The sequence below is a fragment of the Chionomys nivalis genome, chromosome 1 (genome assembly GCF_950005125.1).
Source record: "Chionomys nivalis chromosome 1, mChiNiv1.1, whole genome shotgun sequence".
NCBI classification, from domain to species: domain Eukaryota; kingdom Metazoa; phylum Chordata; class Mammalia; order Rodentia; family Cricetidae; genus Chionomys; species Chionomys nivalis.
In genome coordinates this window covers 66,554,236-66,577,547 of record NC_080086.1, presented here as the reverse complement: position 1 = coordinate 66,577,547, position 23,312 = coordinate 66,554,236, and the positions used below count along the sequence as shown (strand labels likewise).

At 47.6% G+C, this 23,312-nt stretch overlaps 2 protein-coding genes across 2 annotated transcripts; one reads left to right on the top strand and one right to left on the bottom strand.

Moving 5' to 3' along the window:
• Window positions 1-8,317: 8,317 nt before the first annotated feature.
• LOC130886049 (ATP synthase F(0) complex subunit C1, mitochondrial-like) lies at window positions 8,318-8,737 on the bottom strand. Its single transcript, XM_057787948.1, has one exon. The coding sequence runs from the start codon at window positions 8,735-8,737 to the stop codon at window positions 8,318-8,320; it is 420 nt and encodes a 139-aa protein (XP_057643931.1).
• A 1,811-nt stretch (window positions 8,738-10,548) lies between these two features.
• On the top strand, window positions 10,549-15,443 carry LOC130877828 (sepiapterin reductase). Its single transcript, XM_057775437.1, has 3 exons — window positions 10,549-10,879; window positions 11,183-11,473; window positions 14,163-15,443. The coding sequence occupies exons 1-3, from the start codon at window positions 10,573-10,575 to the stop codon at window positions 14,351-14,353; spliced, it is 789 nt and encodes a 262-aa protein (XP_057631420.1). The 5' UTR covers window positions 10,549-10,572; the 3' UTR covers window positions 14,354-15,443.
• The last annotated feature ends 7,869 nt before the right edge of the window (window positions 15,444-23,312 follow it).

Below are 23,312 nucleotides of genomic sequence, written 5' to 3'. Positions count from 1 at the left end.
CTGAATGGAAACCTGTCTCCAAAAGAATATGCAAATTCTAAATATTCTGAACTATCAAATCTGGAGACCAGGGCTGGCGAGATGGGTGGACGGGACTGTGTGACAACAGGTCGTGCCAGCATCCTTGTGTCATCTTCGCCTGCTGGGAAGGGAGCAGGTGTGGGAACTTGCTAGCCGATATCAGTGAGACACCCTGTCTCAAAGATTAAGGTAGTAAAGCACCCATTTGCCTCAAGATGGGGAGCTAGACGCAGGCAGATCTCTGTGAGTTCAAGGACAGCCTGGTCTAGAGAGCCAGTTCCAGGACAGCCAAGTAAACACGGAGAAACCCTGTCTCAAAAAACAAACAAAAAGATTTAAGGAATAAAAGCATTTGATGAATATTCCTGGTCTACGTGTGTGCTCAAAGGGCGAGGACACACAGACAGCCACACACACACAACCACACACAGACTTATGGCCATGCATATATCATGCACAAACACATATACGCCTTTTGTAGAGTTCTTCAACCCTGTCCTTGTCTGTTCCCCTTCACTGCTGACTGTACCTTGTACTCATGGTCTTCTTTTTTCTTTGTGAAACCACATGACTCCTAAACCTTACAGCGACATAACTATTAGTTCTTTTTTTTTTTTTAAATATTTATTTATTTATCATGTATACAATATTCTGTCTGTGTGTATGCCCACAGGTCAGAAGAGGGTACCAGACCTCATTACAGATGGTTGCTGGGAATTGAACTCAGGACCTTTGGAAGAATAGGCAATGCTCTTAACCTCTGAGCCATATTAGTTCTTTATAATAAAGAATCCTTTCTTTTTCTCTCTCTTGTTTTGACTCCGGTTTACTGTGTGTAGTCCCGGCTGCCAAGGACTGTCAATCATCCTGCCCTCAACCAACTGAGTGCAGGGGAGAGAGGTATGTAATTTGTCTTAGCGGGTTTTGGGAGTTTGACTTTTTAAATCCTCTGTGTAGGGGTGGATGGCCTTGATCTTTTAATCCTTCTGCCTCCACCTACCAAATGTAGGGATTACAGGAATTCCACACCAAGCCTGGTTTGTTTGGTTCTGTGGACCAAGCCCAGGTTGCTGCATGGCAGCAAGAGCTGCCCAACTGAGTCAAACCTGGAGCTCAGGCAGGCTAGCCTCAGACTCACTGTAGCTGAGAAATACCTCCTAACGGAGTTGCAGATCTTGCCCATTGGCCCTGATTTTTCTCTTGCTTTCTTTTTCTCTTTTTTTCTCTTTTAGCCTTTCTAGATGACCCATTTTTTCTGACTGAGAGTCTTTTGAAGTTCCACACACGAGGTGTAGCTGGACACCACTCTTCTTCTGAAGCTGATGAGCTCTGTTCTGGGTGGGAGGGAGGGACAGGAGGCTGTCCCAGTCCCCTGTCATCTCAGAGAGTCCCTGGACTCTCCCCTGAGTATCCAGGCAGCTTTAAAGGTGTGTTCTGACCAGCAGCCCTCAAGTTGGTCTCGTCTAACTCTCTATGCAGCTTCATGCGACAAAATGGAAGGCACCAGCCTTAACAAGCCCAAGTCCAGACCTCAGGCTGGTGAAACTAGGAAGATGGAGCCTCACCCCACTGCTTGTCGGTTTAGTCACCTCACCCCTTGGGGCAATTTCCTATCCCTCGCATTTAGACAGTTCTAGGGAATTTGTGGATTTGTCTTAAAATGAGATGCTAGAGTTAGGATGAAGGTGTATGTCTAGAATCCCAGGACTCTGGAGGCTTAGACTAGAGACTAGCCATAAATTCAAGGCCAGCCTGACCTACATGAAGAACAGTAGTCTAGCTTTGGTGGCTCTCTCTCTAAAACACAGAAAGTGAACAACAGGACTAATTGTGGTGGCGCAAATGAATGTAGACAGATTATATAGATATATACAGCTTTAATAAGGAAATAGACTTACAGGACCACAGGTTCCCGCGGAGTACTGGAAAAGCGGAGCAAAAGAAAAGGGCTGCTGGGCTCACGCCTGGCAGCTTTATCCGTAAACATTAGCCCGAGGCGAACACGCCCCCAATGGGTGGGGCTATGTCCCTACAACTAATGCTCAGTGTGCCTAGCATCCACACTGACTTTGGCCCTGGGTTCTTTAGCATAAAATAAAACCAGGTGGAGCATGCTGGGAATCCCAGTATTGGGGGGCAGACACAAGAGGATCAGGGAGTCAAGGTCATCTTCCAACATGGAAAGTTTGAGGCCAGTCTAGGAGGAATGATACTCTATTTTAAAACAAACAACACCTACCCCCAAATCTTAATGCCCCAATCTGAGAAAACAGTGACATAGCAACCCGTTACAGCCACATATTCCTTGTGAATCAAAAGATCTTTCTGATAGAGAGAAGAAAATCAGGCATCCAGATGTGCAGGGCTATTCCCTGTGACTCACATCTGGAACTGGCCTGAGCATTGAGTTCATCCTTGTGCACAGCACTGAAAAGTTGTTCAGTACTTACTCCCTGCTGGCCCCATTGGAGGCACTGACAGGAAGGTTCAGGGAGCATGGAGACCCCCACCTGTGCCAATAAGAAAGGCAGGAAGGCTGGTGGCCAAGCAACCCGTCAGAAACTCTGATGTTGTGCTGCCCCCTTGTGGCACTTCTGTAGCAGTTCCGTGTTAGTGCACCTGGTTTACTGGGGTCCCTGCTTCAACTCCTGCCAAAAACTGGGGTGACTGGGTGTGCTGGGAGGAGGCTTCCACTGCTCTGTACCTATCTAACGTGATTTTATCCTTCTTTACTTCATTCCATTTCTACATTATCCTAATAGAAGAACAAATAGCTTTTACAGGGGATGTCCCTGAAGAAACTGCATAGACCACACTGCGGTTCTTCCTGGCCCTGCCGCTCATAATGAGAGACGACTGGCCAAGAAGCAAGAGTGTGAAATCGGCACCCTGGGCGAGATTCAGAAGCACAGGAATCCTGAGACAGTGACTGTCTGTCTGTACAATGCCTGTTCACCTTGTTTGATATGAGTTCATTGTGTAGAATGCAAGGAAAACAGCCAGCAGACTTGTTATTGCTGGCCACCCCAGCACCCGGAGATGGAGACAGGTGAATCTCTGTTTTTGTTTTGTCGTTGTGAGTTTTTCTTTTGGAGACAGTTTTTCTGTTTGGTCCTTCCTCTGTAGACCAGGCTGGCCTTGAACTCACAGAGATCTGCCTGCTTCTGACTCCTGAATGCCAGGATTGTAGGTGTGTGCTACCCTTTCAGGCAGAGGCATCTTGACCTCACTGGCCTTGAGAAAGCCTGTGTTAAAACACAAGGTGTACAGCACCCATGAATTGACATTTGACACTGAACACCTGTGATACACACACATAACTTGAGCTTGCATGTGTATGTGTTTATGGACACTGGTGCACACGTACACAAGTGTAAACATATAATGTGTGAATGTATGTGCACACACTTAAGTCAAAATAGTGGTTAAAAGAAAGCACAAGGTCAGCCTGGAGGTGGTGTAGACCTTTAATCCCAGCACTTGGGAGGCAGAGGCAGGTAGACCTCTGTGAGGTCAAGGTCAGCTTGATCTACAAAACAATTTCTAGGAATCCTGGGATACCCACAGAACCCACTCTATAAAAAAAGGAAAAAAAATGTCCAATAAAGGAACTTCTGGAGGCATCATAATCCCTGACTTTAAACTCTACTACAGAGCTACAGTACTGAAAACAGCCTGGTATTGGCATAAGAACAGACAGAAGGACCAATGGAACCAAATAGAAGACCTGGATATCACTCCACACATCTTCAAACACCTGATTTTGGACAAAGAAGTAAAAAATATCAAATGGAAAAAAGCATATTTAACAAGTGGTGCTGGCATAACTGGATATCAACATGTAGAAAAATGAAAATAGACATATATCACCGTGCACAAAACTCAGGTCCAAATGGATCAAAGACCTCAACATAAAGCCAGCCACACTGAACCTTATAGAAGAAAAAATGGGAACCATTTCCTAAATATAACCCTAACAGCACAGACACTGAGAGAAACAATAAATGGGACCTCCTGAAACTGAAAACCTTCTGTAAAACAAAGGACGCGGTCAATAAGACAAAATGACAGCCTACAGAATGGGAAAAGATCTTCACTAGCCCCATATCAGACAGAGGTCTGATCTCCAAAATATACAAAGAACTCAAGAAATTGAACACCAAAAGATCACATAATCCAATAAAAATAATGGAGTACAGACCTAAACAGAGAACTCTCAACAGAGGAATCTAAAATGGCTGAAAGACACTTAAGGAAATGTTCAACATCCTTTGTCATCAGAGAAATTCAAATCAAAACAACTCTGAAATTCCATCTTACACCTGTAAGAATGGCCAAGATCAAAAACACTGATGACAGCTGATGTGGAGAGGTTGTGGGGAAAAGGGAACACTTCTGCATTGCTGGTGAGATTGCAAGCTGGTACAGCCCCTTTGGATGTCAGTGTGGTGACTTATCAGAAAATTAGGAAACAACCTTCCTCAAGACCCAGTAATACCACTTTTGGGTATATATCCAAAGGATGCTCAATCGTGCTACAAGGACATGTGCTCAACTATGTTCATAGCAGCTTTGTTTGTCGTAACCAGAACCTGGAAACAATCTAAATGCCCCTCGACCAAAGAATGGATAAGGAAAATGTACATTTACACAATGGAGTATTATACATCAGAAAAAAAATATCTTGAATTTTGCAGGAAAATGGATGGAGCTAGAAAACATCATTTTGAGTGAGGTAACCCAGACCCAGAAAGACAATTATCACATGTACTCACTCATAGGTGGTTTTTAAACATAAAGCAAAGAAAGCCAGTTTACAAACCACAATCCCAGAGAATTTAGGCAACAATGAGGACCCTAAGAAAGACTTACATAGATATAATATACATGGGAAGTAGAAAGTAGAAAAAGACAAGATCTCTTGAGTAAATTGGGAGCATGGAGACCTTGGAGGAGAATTAAAGGGGGGAGGGGAGAGGCAGGGAAGGGAGCAGAGAAAAATGTAGAGCTCAATAAATATCAATTTAAAAAAAAGGAAAACAGACGGGTACCAGGGAGTGGGCTATTGCTGTGAAGGACAGTTGAAAAAAATAAAAAACAAAACAAACAAACAAAAAAGCAGCACTAAGTTAGTTGAAGAAACAGGTAGCATTCTGGTGGCCAGACCTAGGAGAATGAGACAGGATGCTGCTGCTGCGGACACTGGGTGGTCCTCTCTGGATGCTAGATGGTTGGCAGAGCCCAGCAAGCCAAGCTTTGGGGAATCTTATTATGCTGAATAGATTTCAGTTGGTGGGCTGACAAGGCGATCCCAGCTTTGTTAGCACTGTGGGTCACCTGGATGTCTCACCTGTCTGCCTTTCTCACTTCTGAGAGACTGGGTGCCTCTCAGAAGCCAAGGAGGAGGGAGGAAAGAAGGCCACCTTGATCAATTCTACTGGTGCTAACCCACTTCTCCATCATTGAAATGTTTTTAATGTTGGAAATAAAAAGGCATTGATAATGAACCTTGGTTGTTTTCAGACAGGGCCTTTCCTATGACTCGTCATTGACTGAGCTGGTACTATGTAGCCCATGTTGGCTTCAAATCTGAGGTCGTCTGCCTCGGTTTTCTGAGTTGCTGGGATTATATCTGTGCCTTCTCTTTCCTTTAATCTATACTCCTTCTCCTCTGTCTCTATGTGTGTGTCTCTCTTCTCTGTGCCTCAACAGTGTTCCATACACCCCGGCCTGTCATTGAACTTGTGCTGTAGCAGGAGGTGCCCTTGAATCCTGAGCTCCTGACTCAAGCGCTCACAGTCACGCTAGTTTTGTGTGATGCTGGGGTCAAATCAGGGTGTCGTGCACACTAGATTAGCATGTTTCACACTCAGCCAGAGCTTCAGCCTACAATTGTCACGGCCCCCTCGTCCAGCAAGGAAGACGCGCAACACCGGAGCTCTTCTTGCTAAGCAGTTTATTTCAGGACTCCATTCACAGCAATCTTTTCCCATCTCTTTCTCTCCCTCTCTCCCCGAGCAAAACCTCTCCCAGCCCTTAAGTAGGCCTGGGCCGCCAACCCCAGATTGCCAGGTGGGCACTGCCCATAGGGCCACGCATATGCAAGCAGCTGACAGTCATTGCGTGATAATAGCATAAGTCAGGCTTTAGTCATAGGAGTTGATTATCACAGAGAGCACTCGCTTTCGGGATCGCGGAGGGCGGGAGCCAGCACCATCAGGTGTGACTCCACACAGCTCTCTACATTGCCATCAGGTGTGGCTCCATGCAGCTCGCTACATACAATGTTCCTTTTTCTTCTGCTTTTAACAGTTCACCATGTAGCTTATTTTAACTATAAGCACAGGAGGGTAATACGGAATGGGAATTTCAGTGTGCCGGGTACCATTCATGTTGCCTGTATAGGCAGTTCAGCCTTGTAGCCGAGTGATGCTGTGCCTGTCACGCTCCAGACTCAGTGGGCCTTGTCAAGTGATAATAGGACCTCATCCCTGTGAGAAACTCTGCACTTTGTTCCTGTCTTTAGTGCTGTTTTTCATAGACAATTAATGCTGGATGCACAGGAACACCAGCGGGTGCTCTTCCAATGTTCACATGGTGCACAGCATTAGAAACTATGAAGAACTTTCCCTTGTTCTCCATATTCCTCATTGGTCTTTAAAGGAGGAAATGTGTCTCAGGGTATTGGAGTGGTGACTCAGTGCTTAAGTGTGCTTACTGCTTTTTGACCATTGTTCAATTCCCAGCAACAAATCACGTGGCTCCCCTGTAACTCCAGCTGCAGTGGATAGGAGCCCTTTGCTCTCTACAGGAACTCATATATGCATGTGAATATGCACACAAACACACACAAATGCAAGTCTTCTTTTGGTGGGGGTGGGGAGTGCGCTTGAGCCTCCAAGCCTGAAGACCTGGATTTGATCCTTAGGAACCGCATGGCAGAAGGTGAGAACAGACTCCCTGCAAACTGTAGTCCTACCTCCAACACACTTCTCCCTCATTTAAAAAAAGAAAAAAGAAAAAAAGAAAAAGAAAAAGCAGGAAAAGCAGCCAGGCAGTTGACATGCACCTTTCTTTTTCTTTCTTATTTTTTTCGTTTTTTTTGGTTTTCGTTTTTCGAGACAGGCCATGACCCTGATCCTCCAGTCTCAGTCTCCAGAGTGCTGGCAGCACAGGCAGCCTTACTGTCACATTGTTCACAAACTATAAACAGGGGCTAGAGAGTCAGCTCAGCAGGAAGAGCACTTTGTTGTGGAATATTATTTTAACTGTGTAAAGGTGTGTTAATTGGTTTACGCTGCATTTGTTTAATTATGTAAAGATGTGTTGTTGTTGTTTCACCTTGCCTGCCTAAGGCACCTACCTGATTGGTCTAACAAAAAGCTGGATGACCAGCAGCTAGGCAGGAAAAGGAGAGGCAGGACTGGCAGGCAGAGAGAATAAATAGGATGAGGACTCTAGGCTGGGGAATGAGTGAAGAAGAAGAGAACTCGGGAGAAATAGAGGGACACGTCCGGGACCAGAAGCCAGGTAGCTGCAGTCAGCTGGACAAAGTAGGACACACAGAGGAAAGAAAGGTAAAACACCCTGAGGCAAAACACAGATGGAACAGGTAGGGGGCTGGAGAGATGGCTCAGCGGTTAAGAACATTGCCTTCTCTTCCAAAGGACCTGAGTTCAATTCCCAGCTACCCACATGGTGGCTCACAACCATCTGTAATGGGGTCTGGTGCCCTCTTCTGGCCTGCAGGCATACACATAGAAAGAATATTGTATCCATAATAAATAAATAAATAAATATTTTAAAAAGAAAGAAACAGCTAAAGTTAGAAGAGCTAGCAGAAACGAGCCTACAATACGGCCGAACATTCATAACAAACAAGATGTCTCTGTGTCATGATTTGGGAACTGGTTGGTGGCCCAAAACAAAACCTGGTATAGCACCTTGCTGCTCTTCCAGAGGACCATGGTTCAATGCTCAGCACCCACAAGGCAGCTCACAACTGTATCTCCAGTTTCAGGGGAACCCGACGCCCTCTTTTGGCTCCACTGTGCATTTCACAGGTGTGGTTAACACAATACATGCAGGGGAAACGCCCATACACACAATAAATGTTTGAAAGAGATTTTAAAGAGATATAAGCAGCTCTCCATATGCTTACTTACTTACTTACTTTCTTTCTTTCTTTTTTTTTTTAGAGAAACGTTGTTGTTTAATGGTAAAGTTCAGCACACTCCAGCACCAGGACCGACATGGAGTCGAAGCAGCAGGGACGGCTGGGTGACCCCATGGAGCCTCACATGGCAAAGAGGATGAGGAAGGCGACCATCAAACAGAAGAGCCCCATGACCTCAGACAGGGCAAAGCCCAGAATGGCATAGGAGAAGAGCTGTTGCTTGAGAGACGGGTTCCTGGCATAGCCAATAATCAAACTACCAAACACTGTTCCGATGCCAGCCCCGGATCCAGCCACAACAACTGTGGCAGACCCAGCACCAATAAACTTGGCAGCTGTGTCAATGTCCCGGGAAACAACACTGGTTTGGAATTCCCATCTGGCCACCTGGAGAGGGGAGCAGCTGCAGGAAGGCTGTTTAACCTGTTTAGATGGGGTCTCTGGTCTACTCAAGAGGGAGGCAGACACAGGCCTGATTAGACCCCTGTTACAGGAGCGGATCAGAACTGGAGTAACGAGCAGTGCCTTGGTGATCTGCATTTTTCAATCTCCCAGCTTTAGTCCTTGGTCTCCATATGCTTACTTTCATATGAGGAACTTTTCTTTTTCTTTCTCTCTGTGTTAACGCATGTGCCTGTTCGTGTGTGTAGGGATGAGGGGGTAGGGGGTTGTGTAGGCCAGAGGACAATGTGTGTAGCTCTTTATGTGTGTCCACCTTTTAAAACATTTTTAAAGGCAGATTCTTGCATTGGCGTGGAACAGCTAGGCTAGCAGGGGAGCCAGGGATATGCATTGCTTCCATAGCGCTGGGAGAGCAGGCACACACCACACCTAGCTTTTATAAAATGGGTTTTCAAGACAGAAACTCTCTCTCTTCATGAATATATGAAGAAACTTTATATAGTTTCTGTGTCTGGCCCTGGCTGTCCTGGAACTCTCTCTGTGGACCAAGCTGGCTTCGAACTCAGAGATCCACCTGCCTCTGCCTCCTGAGCACTTAAAGGCAAGCACCATCATCATCCGGCCACATCTAGTGTTTTAAGTGTGGGTTCTGGGGTTCAAACTCAGCAAGGCAAGCATTTCCCTGTCTGGGCTATCTCCCCAGCCCACTCCCTTTTTTCTGAATTGTGTTTGGTTTGGAGACAGAATTTTATATAGCCCAGCCCTTGAATTCACCATGTAGTCTGAAAGATCCTTCAACTCCTTTTGGAAATAAGAAAATAAACTCAAGAGACTCGTGAAAACTAAGTGGTTTTAAATATACAGTTCTGCAGGAAGGTACTCTGGCATAGAGGAAAGGCACACATGGCCAAGATACTGATTTGCTGCAAGACAGCGGTTTTTTTTTGTTGTTGTTTGGTTGTTTTTTTTTTTTTTTTTAAAAAAAACCTATTGAGAGACATTCCTGTTCTCTCTCCTATAGGCATATAGGACTTGCAACCCCCTAGTTCTCCCATCTCATCGGGCTAGACAAAATCCTCATCCAATAAATAATTTGGAACTTGAGACTGTTCCCTTCTGATTGCTGACTTCCCTATTCTGATCTGGCTAGGTGACCCAGAAAACCACGTGTAGCTTTCTGAAACAAAGAGGGGCTAGCACTAGCCAGGGAAGAGGGGCTTAGTGCTTCCTAAACTTGTCTGTCCCTCCAACTCTAGCTCGCCTCATACTGAGAATGGAACGTTACAATTACTTCTCACACTCCTTATCCTCCCACATTCCCCAAGTGCTGGGTCTACAAGTGTGGACCACTGTGCCTTCCTAAGGGAATTTTTCTTTTCCATTTGAGATTATCAAGTGGTTTAATACGTGCATGACACGGGTTTATAGTCTATGGTTGCTGTCCTCAGGTCCCAAGGGATCAAGGTGTGTTATTACTGTAACATGAGGGGTCATTGTCTTGTTTATGAGAATGTTGCGATTCTCACTCATCCTATCTCTCCCAGTGTCCTCTTCATTTTCTTCTGGGGGTGCTGCTATACTCGTCCAAAGGAAGCTGCTGTCACCCAGGGCGCAAGGGGACCCAAACTATACACAGGCAAGGAAGGACTTCATCCACTGCTGTCACTGATCCTTTCCTGATATGCCCTGTGTGGATGAAGACAAACCAACCCTGGTGATGGAGGAAGCCAATTCTGGAACACGTGGTTCCAGAAAGGGGCTGAGCTTGTGGGATTGGCTCAAGGTGTGGGGGGGGAAGCAGGCCGCGCTAGGAAGGCGACTGGGATTGCCTACCAGGCCACGCCTCGCTGGCAATTGGTTGGTCTCTTCATCCAGACGCAGATGGGCGGTGGCCAAATCTTCCACTACCCAGGCAAAGGGTAGGCCCCGCCCCGTGCCGGTTTAGTAGTTGTGCGCGCCACTGAGTTCCAGGCATGGAGGGAGGCGGGCTGGGCCTCACCGTTTGCGTGCTGACTGGGGCCTCCCGGGGCTTCGGCCGCGCCCTGGCCCCGCTGCTGGCCCGGCTGCTGTCGCCCGGGTCGGTGCTGCTCCTGAGCGCACGCAGTGACTCGGCGCTGCGGCAGCTGGAGGAGGAGCTGGGCACACAGCATCCAGGCCTGCGAGTGGTGCGCGCAGCAGCCGACCTCTGCACCGAGGCCGGCGTGCAGCAGCTGTTGTGCGCTGTGCGCGAGCTCCCCAGGCCCGAGGGGCTGCAGCGCCTGCTGCTCATCAACAATGCAGGTGATACCGCCGACCAGACCGACCAGACTGGGGCTGCGGGCTCTCGCCGTTTGGGTAGTCCCTGAAAGTCCAGAGTCCAAGTGGAGGCAGCCTGATTGTCTAAAGCTCCTATAGAACTTTCTCGAACGCCTGGAGCAGTGCCTCCTGGTGGGGGCGTGAGTCAAGAGAGCAGGTCTCTAAACAGATCCTCTGCTTTTCTGAAGAGCACTCAGACAGGTGTATTCTTAGCTTGCCTTAGGGGTGTCTGCAGAGCTGGGGTAGGTGGGGAGAGACTGTGCCATTTATTCGGTCCTGTTTTCTCAGGCACTCTTGGAGATGTTTCCAAAGGCTTCGTGGACGTGACCGACCCAGCTGAGGTGAACACTTATTGGACTCTGAACCTGACCTCCATGCTCTGCTTGACCTCGGGCACCCTGAATGCCTTCCCGGATAGCCCTGGCCTCAGCAAGACCGTGGTTAACATCTCGTCTCTGTGTGCCCTGCAGCCCTATAAGGGCTGGGCACTGTACTGCGCCGGGAAGGCTGCCCGAGACATGTTGTACCAGGTCCTAGCTGCTGAGGAACCTGGCGTGAGGGTGCTAAGCTATGCTCCAGGTAGGTGGGTGGTACTGCCCTTGAAGCCTCCCGACCTTGCTGATACCTTTCTGGGGCCTGGGCAAGCTGGGGAGCCTGGTCTGTATTCTTAGGAAAGAATTCAAAGAATATATTGCACCCCTCAGTCATGACTCTTCATCTTGCAAGGAAAACACAGGCTCCAAGAAGTTAGAGTGGTCAGGGGCAGAGGAACTCAGCGTTAGGAGTTGCCTGGCTAGCAGGTGGACCAGAGCACCCATACACATGAACATAAATAAATGAAAGTTAGGAAGCAAAAGACTATATTACCTTTACATGTTTAGCTGTCTGCTTTTCTCCCTCAAGGGCCACATATTATTTCTCCATGTATCCCCAACACCTAGCAAAGCTTCATGGAGGATGGCTGCAATAAATGCTCAAAGACAAGCAGGCAGGCGTTGTTGAGTGGTGAGCGGCCCCAGAACTGTGCTGGAACACTGATGGGGTGGGAAAGAGGGCCCGGGATGAATAAGATAGGGCCCTGTTCTCATGACAGTTGCATGGTATGTGGTCTTCTGACGCCTTGTCTTGTCTGACCAGCCTCTTAAGATGCCACAGGGCTGGGGCTTTTCTTCTAGGCTTGTGATTTCTGTGGTTAGAAGCTAGCGATATGTGGTGGACTGTGTGAGAACTCAAGGGTGAGAGGCAGTTGTCTGTGCCCCTCTGGACTAGGTCAGGAGCCTAGAGACAGGGAGACAAAACGGTCTGTCTAATGCTGGAGTGAAGCAGGACCAGGATCCAAACTCGCTTCTAATTTCTTGGTCTTTGCTGGGTCTCCTCATGTGACCTAGTCCTTGACCTCCACACAGACACACACACACAGACACACACATACAGAGACACACACGGTATTTCTTGTTTTACTCTCAACTAGTGGAGATTCATTCAGACAGTTATGATCACAGGTAAAGCACAGCTGGGGTGGGGTGTGGTGATTCCAGATGGACCTAGAACTAAGTTAGGTCTCTCGAGGCTGCCTCGGACATCATGGAGGAATTGAGAGCTTTGGGAATCCCCCAGAGCCTGAAGACAAACAGAAGCAATTCCAGTTTTCACTTCAGTCTCCAGAAGAATGTTCTAACAGAGTTCCAAAGACCCTAGAAAGGAAGGTCTGTTTGCAAAGATAGCAATCCTGAGCTCACAGGAGGTGCTCTGGGCGTTGTAAACAGGAGTTCAAGGTCAGCACTGGTTTAGCAGCAAGTTTGAGGCCTGCAGGAGCAGGAAACTATGGGCAGGACACACTGGAGAACCTTTCGCTGAAACAAAGTTATTCTTCCAGCCCTGGGGTCTATGATTTTTCTGTCTCTGAAAACCCTTAAAAATGTGGTAGGCTGCACAGTTCCTTCAGGGCTGTTTGTTAGTGTTATAGTTTTCTGTCTCTTTAAGAGACAAGCCACGCCCACTCCCTCCCCAAGCTAATCTTCAGCTTCCTGCCTGAGCTCTCTCCCTTTACCATCTTCCTCTCGGAGAGGCAGCTTTGCTTCTGCCTATCTCCCCACTTCTTGCTTCCCCCCTCTCTGTCTCTCTTTGCCCCACTCTCCCTCCCCCCTTCATAATTCCCTAAATAAATATTCAACCTCACTCTGCATGTCGTGTCTATCCATGTCTGTCTCCTGCCTGCCTGCCATGTGTCTCCCTGCCTGGGACCAGCCACTGCTCAGGGACCGGCAGCCATCTCTGCCTGGGACTGGCTGCACCCAGGACCCACTGCCTGCCGCTATATGGCCCGCTTCCACCATTTGGGACCTACAGCATTTCGGGTGCCTACTACCACCGGGGATCTTGCAGCATTTTAAAAAAAATATATAAAAGTTAGCCCTCATTCTTCATAAATGCAAGTAAGGGTGAAAAAACTTGTTAGAGTGACAAGTCCTGAGAGAGAGATAGGGGGATGGGGGATGTTTATGGGTGTTTTTGCCTGAAGTGTATCTGTTCATTATATGCAGTGCCTGCCGAGGCCAGAAGAGGGCATCATATCTCCTGTAACTGAAGTCACAAATGGTTGTGAGCTGCTATGTTGGTACTGAGATTCAGACCCTGGTTATCTGCAAGAACAGCAAGTGCTCTTAACAATGAGACATTTCTCTCTAATCCCCTACACTGGGCTTTTTGCTGGGGATCTGAACTCAGGTCCCAATGCTTGTACAGCAAGAACTTTATCAACTGAGCCAGCAAAGTGCAGCCAGATGAATTTATCAGAGAGCTAAAGGGGGTGTTAAAGAAAGGAGAAAAGCAAAATTATGGCATGAACCTGCTTGAGGTCATGCTGGAAGTCTCACATGGTCCCTGGTTGGACGTAGGTAGAGTAGGGAACCTATGGTGTCCATGTATGCACGGATACAAGTAGAAAAGATGGAAAGAGGTGTTACATGGACCAGAGAGGATGATCTTGATTTTAAACCATGCTTAATAGTCTTTAGCTTTGAGTCCAAAACTCAGTAATAATGTGAGCAGGGCATGGTGGCCCTCACCTATAATCCCAGTACTGGAGAGGCTAAGGCAGGAGGAGCCTGAATTTCAAGAGAGAAATTCATAGAGAACATAACTGAAAAAAAGGAAAAAATGTAAAAGGCAACATAATGGAACTCAGGCCAGACCTGACTGGGCTCCACCCTCCACACAGGGGGGAATCTACAACCTCTGTCCTTCTCTTGTACTTTCCATCCTCTAGGTCCCCTGGACACAGACATGCAGCAGTTGGCTCGAGAAACCTCCAAGGACCCAGAGTTAAGGAACGGACTGCAGAAGCTGAAGTCGAATGGGGAGCTGGTGGATTGTGGGATATCAGCCCAAAAACTGCTGAGCTTGCTGCAAAAGGACACCTTCCAGTCTGGAGCCCACATAGATTTCTATGACAGTTAAGTCCGTGTCCTACCACAGTGCCCTCCCCAGCCCTGCCTAACACAAACATAAGCCCTCAGACCCAGCCAGCAGGGCATGACTGGCATTACCAGCCATCAGAAGGCTTCTGCGGGGGCTTGAGAGAGAGTTGTTGGGAACTGGTATCCCCAGAAAGAGAACTGCAGAACTGGGAAGAGGAGGGGAACCTAAACACTGCAGAGAGGAGGCTCAGTGTCTTGTCTGTGGGGTGAAGAGGGTGTGCCCTGATGCAGAAAGAGGATCGAGGGCACCACGGTGATGGTCCTTGAACTTCTTTGTTCTGCTGCCGTCTTCCTGTGACACCAATGTTTCTCCCCCGACTCTGCTCCAAATTCATAGCTGTAAGGCAGGTGCAGTAGAGTCCATGTTGCCCTTCGTGCATGCCTGCTGCCCTCTTCTGCAGGGTGCAGGAGTGATACCTCAGTTCACTAGCTAGGGTGTCCTGAGCACGTCACTGCTCGCTCTTCCAGAGCACTGCCAGACAGCTGTCTGCCTCCTGTCATTGAAGCCCACAGGTGGTTAATATAGGTCCAAAGTCATTAAGATAGAAATACCAGGACGCCTGCGCCTTTGTCATGCGTCTGTCCACACTGACCCACCTTTACTGCCATTTTCCTGAGGGTCCCAGAGCTAGGCAGTGAGTATCCATCCTTAGCGCCCAACGCACAGCAGACAGCTCTCACAGTGAGGGCTTGGATTTCTAGTTCAACCCCTTGCCAACTGGAAAGTGCTGTAAAGAGGCCCAGGCTCCTGTAGTGGCCTCTAGCCCACCTTTCTGCTTTTGTTAAAAGAATCCTCTGGTCCTCCTTGTGCCCAGCAGAGGGCGCACTGGCGCTGTGCAGCGTGAAAAGGTGGGGCTTGCCCCTTCTGCAGAGCATGCCACAACTGTTGAGGATTCCCCAAGGTGGAAGGGGGTAACTTCTGTCACCTTTCCCTGTGGACTCTTTACCCTCTCTGATGGAAATGGCTGCTTCAGACTTCTGCTCTTCTGACCAGCTGGTACCCACAGCAAGTTGCTCTTGTGCCTCTGAAATGACCATGTATTACAATGCACTTAAATAAAGTTTTGCACCCATCCAAAAGGGTCATTGTGCACAGCCTCGTGTTTGCAAACGTTTGACACTACATGCCCCATGGTAGAGAAAGCCTTTTTTTTTTTTTTTTGGTTTTTCGAGACAGGGTTTCTCTGTGCTTTTGGAGTCTGTCTTGGAACTAGCTCTTGTAGACCAGGCTGGTCTCGAACTCACAGCGATCCGCCTGCCTCTGCCTCCCAAGTGCTGGGATTAAAGGCATATGCCACCACCGAGAAAGCCCTTTTGCCTCTTTTATTTTTGATAGACCAGAAGTTCAGGGAGGAATACCATTTATCTCCACAAGGTGGCAAGACTTTCTCATGTCTTCCAAGTGCAGAGGCTTCAGGGAGTTCTAAGTGGTCTGTCCTCTAGACTGGCAGGAACTCAAAGAATTGAGGAAGGTCAGAAAGGGATAAAGTCATTCTCTTTGACAGGCCCCACTGCTTCTCTGGTGACCCACGACCATCTCGGCCCACAGGGATTTCCCCAGCATCAATTCCAGCCCTGGCTTGAGTGTCTCCGGAACATTCAGCACTGGGGCTTTGGTGCTGCCCTCCAGGGCCTAACCATCTGTCTCTTGGAGTTCTTAGCCTGGCCTTAGCTAACGCACACAAGAGCACATGCAAACACACACAGAAATACATGCCTGCACATGCAGAGTCCAGCTGTGCAGGTGAATAGGCTGCGGATTAGCCAAAAGGCAAACAGGGTTTCTCTGTCTTTGTTGTCATTGAACTGGGTTGTTTTCTGTTTCTGTTTAATAGTCTGAGCTGGGCATGGCAGCTGCCCCCTGAGGGATAGGGAGGGAAATACTCCAGGCTTATCCACACAGAGCTGTGATATCTCTGCCTAGGAGTGGAACCAGCTGGGGTCAGTGTGGTCAGGAACCTCCCCCTTGACTGTGCCCATGTGCCCCACACCAAAGCTGAAGAGGCTCCATTGTCAGCAAAGCCTGGAGGTGTCAGCTGCTCCTCAGCCCCAGTCTCTGGATCACTCTTCTAGGACGTGCTTCATCCCTCTGTGTCCCATGTCTCACCTCAAGGAGTGGCACCTTGGGACTCTGTGTTCTGGCCTCCACCCACATCCTTCCCAAAGAACATGGTCTTACATGCTAATGTGTGCAGTAATTCTGACTCATGTGGCCTGTGTGCACACCCGTGTGAACATGCTAAGAGGGCCCAGCTGTTCTTCACCCAGGGTGAGGGAAGTAAGCATGAGCCTTGCCCATCCACTGGAGAGGGGGCAGCACTCGGTGACATCTGTCCCACACGGTGACATCTCCAACATGGATTACATCTCGGTGACCAGATGTGCAAGGGAGAAGGCCATGAGCCTGGAAGCCCTGAGAGAGCATCTGGAAAACTAGTGGGAGAAGCCTTGAGCCTCTGTCTGGGGCCAGCTGGAGGGAGGGGTTAGGTGAGGGAGTTGCTGAAGAGAGGAGAGGAAGCTGTCCTTGCCCTCCCTGTCTTCTCTCTGTAGTGTGGAGGCAGGGCCAGGCTCTGGGCATCTCAGACCTAGGAGAGTCCACTGTAGGAGCCACGAGTCACCTTCCTTTCTAGAAATTATCATTTGCCCCAAAGGAAATGGAACCTTCAGACCTAACAGCACTAGCTGGAGTTAGGAGGCTGGGCTTAATATTTAATGAGGAGGTGGGAGGAGAAATTCCTTTCTTGGTTTGGATCAACCCACATCATAAATCCTCCCCAGAGGCCCTGTGACCCCTCAGCAAGAGACCTGAGAATAGCTTAAAGGCCTCTAGTTCCTAGGCCTGCTTCCCCTAAAGCAAAGGAAAAGGGGCCTGGCTCCCACTTCCTCCCAGAGCCAGGGCAGGCTCTCAAGAGCCTCAGAAGACTCTGGCCCCCATCCTGGCTGCTAATTCCAGTACGGCTCAGGCTGTACCAGCAGCTAGGGTTGGTGTTTTCCAAACTCAGCCTGAAGAAGCTGTATGCTATGACCTTTGACTAGACCCAGGTCACCACAGCCGTTTGCTGGGCTTTGTGATAGGTGAGTGTTGGAATGCTATGAGGGCGATCAAGTCTCTGAGTGCTAGTGGGCTCGGAGACGGCTGGGCGTGAAGCCTGCTGCCTCTGCAGACCAGCCTCAAGGGGATGGGCCCCACCCCACAGCCCTCAAGGAAACATTGGCCTCTATGAGCCCTTCCTGTGTAGACCAGGTTGGCCTTGAACTCACAGAGATCTGCCTGCTTCTGACTCTTGAATGCCAGGATTGTAGGTGTGTGCCACCCTTTGAGGCAGAGGCATCTCGACCTCACTGACCTTGAAAAAGCCTGCGTTAAAACACAAGGTGTACAGCATCAGTAAACCGACATTTGACACTGAACACCTGTGCTACACATATGTTCTACATATATGTGCTACACATATGTTTTACACATAACATGAGCTTGCAAGTGTATGTGTATAAGGACGCTGATGCACAAGTACTAAAGTGTAAACATAATGTGTGAATGTGTCTGCACACACACTAAAGTAAAAAAAGTGGTAAAAATGCACAAGGTCAGCCTGGAGGTGGTGTGGGCCTTTAATCCCAGCAGTTGGGAGGCATAGGCAGGTAGACCTCTGTGAGGTCAAGGTCAGCTTGATCTACAATTGTAGAACTTGTTATTCCAGTAATCCTGGGCTACCCTCAGTACCCGGTCTATTAAAAAGTAAAGAAAAAAAAACAAAAACAAAAAAACAAGGTGAAGAGAAAAGAGGAAGCAGCACAAAGTTAGTTGAAGAAGCAGGTAGAAGATCTGACCTCCTCTGTAGGAGCATCCTGGTAGCCAGACCTAGGAGAACGAGACAGGATGCTGCTGCTGTGGACAGTGGGTGGTCCTCTCTGGATGCTAGATGGTTGGTAGAGCCCAGCAAGCCAAGCTTTGGGGAATCTTATTACTGCTGAGTAGATTTCAGTTGGTGGGATGACAAGGTGATCCCAGCTTTGTTAGCACTGTGGGTCACCCGGATGTCTCACCTGTCTGCCTCTCTCACATCTTCTGAGAGACTGGGTGCCTCTCAGAAGCCAAGGAGGAGGGCCCTGCACTAGGGAGGAAAGAAGGCCACCTTGATCAATTTTAATGGTGCTAACACCCTCAGCCCTTTTCACTTTCTACTTGGCCCCTAGCCTTCTGTGACAAGTTTGTGAACTCATGTCTGCACTCAAAGCATTCTGCGAGTTGGGGTGATGACTGAGGGGCCTGAGGACACAGACAGTATTTAATATACCAGTAGATTCATGTGCGGCCACTAAGCTCACAGGAAAACATAAAGGATCACATGGCAATTATTAAAGCTAGGAATATTGAGACAGGAGGACCAGCAGTTGAAGTCTTCTTTGGCTACAGTGATCTTGAGGCCAGCCTGTGCTACAGGAGACCCTCTCTCACCAAACCAAAAAGTAAAAGTAAAATCAAAGAGAAGAGCAAGGACTGCTTTTGTCTTGTACATGACTGAGGGTCCCAATGCTTCAAAAGTAACATTTGCTGTGAGACACAGGGTGTGGGCACAGCGAGTGTGGCAACACCTGAGGCGGGAGGGCTGTGATCAGCCTTTCCGTGTTCTGGAAGCTATGCTGCCATCACCTCCCATAGTAGTCATCAGATTTACACTTGAAATGGACCTCACAGGACCCACCCAGAACCAGCTATGGGGTATAAGCCAAAGAAAGTGGTTCAAGAGTTCAAACAGGACGTTTTCTGTCAATAAAGCATTCACACCCCTGAATGCAACACGTGCGCACACATTACACACTTAGTTACAAGCTAGCTTTTCTATCAAACTAAATCATCACACAATGAAAGGGAGACATGGGTACTATTCAGCAATGGGCACCAAATCTCTACTTGCTAGTTGTCTAATGAGACTTTAGATTTTTGAAAGTCACAATGGATAGGCCCTCCCTCATCACCAACACCTGGGAAAACCAGGAAGGAGACTGAAGGGTTTTGTTGTTGGACCATGAAGGATCTGCTGCCCCCTGCCTCTCCAAACACATAAAAAGATTATGTTTGGAGGTGATAGCATAGGCCTTTAATCCCATCGCTCAGGAGGCAGAGGCAGGCAGGCAGATCTCTGTGAGGTCAAGGCCAGCTTGGTCCTGTTCCAGGACAGCCAGAGCCACACACAGAAACACCCTGTTTGGAAAAATAAAGACAAGACTAGATGAAGGAATCTTATTTTAGCCCAGGCTTGGGAAAATCAGGTAAAAACAATCTTTGTCAAGAAAATGTCTTCCTTTTTTTCCAAAGGGACAGGTATTTGGGGTGGGTCTCTGGAGTGCTGGGCAGAATATCCCAGCACTAGGTAGGTTTTGTTCCAGGACATGTTCTTTGAGGTCTTTGGCCAGTAGAACTGATCCTTTGCTTCAAAATCATTATTGCTCCCACCTCTGTGCCTGTTAACACACTAGCTTCAGTAATGTAATTGCCCCCCAAAGATAGAAAATGAAATATCCCATGAAAGACAGCTACAGGCAGACAGAAGGACAGAAGTATGTACAGGGACATGGTGTGCTATGTCCCACCAAAGAATGTTCTTTTCTTCCTCAAAGAACAGGTTCTTTTTAGACTTTCATTTATTATTTTCAGCTGCCCTGTTCCATACATATCATCAAAAAATTGGGATCTTGTCTCTGACCCTTGCCACTCATGACTTTTAACCTTTAGCCTAAGATAACCACCTACGAAGACCATTTTTGCTAAAGCCCAGGGACACATGTGTGCCCTTTTTAAAGATATCATCTAGGTAGGCTGTGGTAATCCAGGCCTTTAATACCAGCATTTGGGAGGCAGAGCCAGCCAGATTTCTGAGTTCAATCTGGTCTACAGAAAAAGTTCTAGAATAGCCAGGGCTACACAGAGGAACCGTCTTGAAAAAAACCCACCCTCCTCCCACCAAAAGAGAGAGAGAGAGAGAGAGAGAGAGAGAGAGAGAGAGAGAGAGAGAGGAAGAAGAAGAGGAGGAGGAGAAAGAGAAGGAGAAGGAGAAGGAGAAGGAGAAGGAGAAGGAGAAGAAGAAGAAGAAGAAGAAGAAGAAGAAGAAGAAGAAGAAGAAGAAGAAGAAGAAGAAGAAGAAGAAGAAGAAGAAGAAGAAGAAGAAGAAGAAAGAGAGACCATCCAATGATCCAATGTGGCCTGTCAGTCCTCGGAATAGGAGTCCGCATGATTTGTTGTGTACATATAAAGGAAGGGGCTGAATGGAAAAGGGGGAACTGAGGGACTTGAAATCAATGGGCTGGAGTTAGTGAGTTCAGAAGGAATGTGTTCAAAGTTCATGTACATGTATGGAAATGTCACTGTGTGATTTCTTACTGATGTTGTGTAGTTAACATAAACTAAAGCATTTTTAACTGTAAAAAAACAAATAAATGAAAATGACAGATAAACAAAGAATAAAAGTATAAGATCATGAAAAAAAATAAGCCCAACCATTCCTGAAACCAATAAATAAGTAAATAAACATGAAAGCCACAGCCTCAGAAGGAAACTCAGTCTGCTGAGATTCAATAGCTCTTCAAAGTCCTCGTGGAGCTCACTGGTGTAGAGATCCATCAACCAACAGCTACCACACTGTATGGACAGAAACCAGCCCTATTGTGTTCTGTATATGGCCAGGTGTCTACCATTCCTCGCAAAGGCTCTTTGTGACTCCATAGCAATAAATGAACTAACCATGTCTGGGCACAAACCGTACCAATTTCCTCAGTTTCTGCACTCAAGGAGAGGGAAGGCATGGTAGCAGGAAAGGCAGGTAGCTAGGGCAGTAGGGAAAACTGGACTGGTTACGTCCAATTCTCCTCTTGTGGCCAGTGACTTACTTCTGGCAAGTCTTAAGGTCCACACCTTCCTCAAACAGTGGCACCTGCTGAGGCTTAATGTTCAAACTCAGGATTCTTTGTGGGACATCTAAACCATAGAAGGATATTTTACGCTTTAATAATGATAGAAGAAATGGGGGTTTCGCCAGCACCAGGCTCCAGAGTGCTGTCCTTCAGTGGGTGTGGACGCTGATTTTCATTACTAGTGGACAATTAGCACGGCTCCCTTTTCATTAGCTCCCTAATTATCTAATAACTATCTCCTTACAAAGCTCATCATAGGCACACTTGAGAAAATCAATTCCTTCTCATTAGACTCAGATTATGGGGAAATGGATGGTGGTCTCTGGCTGACGTTGGGATGCTGTGGTATCTAATCTTTGTTGTCAACTTGAGCATGTTAGGAATTAATTGACCCAGGCAGTTGTGTGCACCCGAGAGGGATTTTCTTCGGTTGAATTAGTTGAGGTGGAGACTCTGCCTAAATCTGTATCATCTGAGTCGTGAATCCACTCTAAAACTGGGCTTCACCTTCAGGGGGCAGCCCACACAGATGGACATGAAAGAAGGTAGTTGGTCCTTTTTCTGTCTGCTTGCCCTCACTCGCATTGGCAGATTTATCTATTCTGAGCCCTTCCTTAGCTGGAGTTGGAACCCACTTCTTCCGGATTCCTATGTGGACTGAAAACTGGAAGCTCTCTAGGTCTTCCTGCAACAGCGCACCAGACTGGGTCTGTTAAGTCACCTGGCATCTTAGTTATTGTTCTATCGCTGTGAAGAGACACTATGGCCAAGGCAGTTCGTAAAAGAAAAGCATTTAACTGGGGACTCACTTATAGTTTCAGAAGGTGGGCCCAGGAATTCCATGCAGGGAACATGGTGGCAGGCACGCATGGCACTATGGCAGATTACGTCTGATCTGTAGGAGGGGGCGGGGGAGAGAGAGAGAGAGAGGGAGAGAGAGAGAGAGAGAGAGAGAGAGAGAGAGAGAGAGAGAGAGAGAGAGAGAGAGAGAGAGAGAGAGAGAGAGAGAGAGAGAGAGAGATATCCGGCCTGGCCTGCACTTTTGAAACCTCAAAGCCCATCCCCAGTGACACACCTCCTCCAATAATGCCAAAGCTCCTAATCCTTACGAAACACTAATTTGGAATCAAATATGAAAACTCAAAGCATACGACCCCCTGATGGGCACCTTTGCTCTCATGCATATAGTCAGTTTCAGTACTCCAGAAGACAGTGAGTTGATATACTGAAAATGAGAAAGAAAAATGTTGCTGGCTGGTGGTGGTCCCCCCTTTAATCCCAGCACTTGGAAGTCAGAGGCCAGTAGATCTTTGAGTTCAAGGCCAACCTGGTATATAGTTAGTTTCTGGACTGTCAGGGCTACACCTATTTTGAAAAATAAAAAAAAAAGTCAATCAGAATTGTCTATACAGCAAATCATTCTTCCCATAGCTGTGGGCGATGGAGCCACATCCAGGCTGTCTTCTTCCTGATCTCCAAAAAGTCCTCACTTGGTAAGTTATAAAAAAATAGAAATTGATAACTTGTGGTTCTGGAGGTTGGCAAGTCAAGATTAAGGCCCTAGCAGATTGTGGGTGGAGTGAGGGCTGCTTTCCCACCTACTATGGTTCTATGTTGTGTTTTCCCACATGGCTAAGAGAGGAATTGAATTCAGTCATATGAATATAACGTTTCCCTGTCTCAGGTCCAAATCTCCGACAGAAGGTCCAATTCCTGTGACCTAATGCTAACCCCGAGCATAGGAGCCTCTCTACTCACCGCAAGAGTATTCCGGATCTTCGTGACCCCAGTCATAAAACAACTCAGGGAGTTCTTAGTTGTGGAGGATCTTCTGAAATCCGATGACTCAGCTCAGCATGGCAGCTAAATTCCTATATGAGCCTTGAAAAAACCCGAGGATGAACCATTAGATGGAACCCCAGAAACTGACACAGGCCATAAACATCCTAAAACAAGCATATTCCTGCACCCCAATGCTGACTCTACTAAACCCTTTCTCTGCATGTGTAGGACTGACAGGGGCTAGC

Excerpts from the sequence above, each read along its gene's own strand:
- LOC130886049 (XM_057787948.1), bottom strand. The coding sequence starts at position 8,737 with ATGCAGATCACCAAGGCACTGCTCGTTACTCCAGTTCTGATCCGCTCC.
- LOC130877828 (XM_057775437.1), top strand. The coding sequence starts at position 10,573 with ATGGAGGGAGGCGGGCTGGGCCTCACCGTTTGCGTGCTGACTGGGGCC. Across the intron at positions 10,880-11,182 it reads GCTGCTCATCAACAATGCAG|GCACTCTTGGAGATGTTTCC; the intron begins GTGATACCGCCG and ends CTGTTTTCTCAG. Across the intron at positions 11,474-14,162 it reads GGTGCTAAGCTATGCTCCAG|GTCCCCTGGACACAGACATG; the intron begins GTAGGTGGGTGG and ends TCCATCCTCTAG.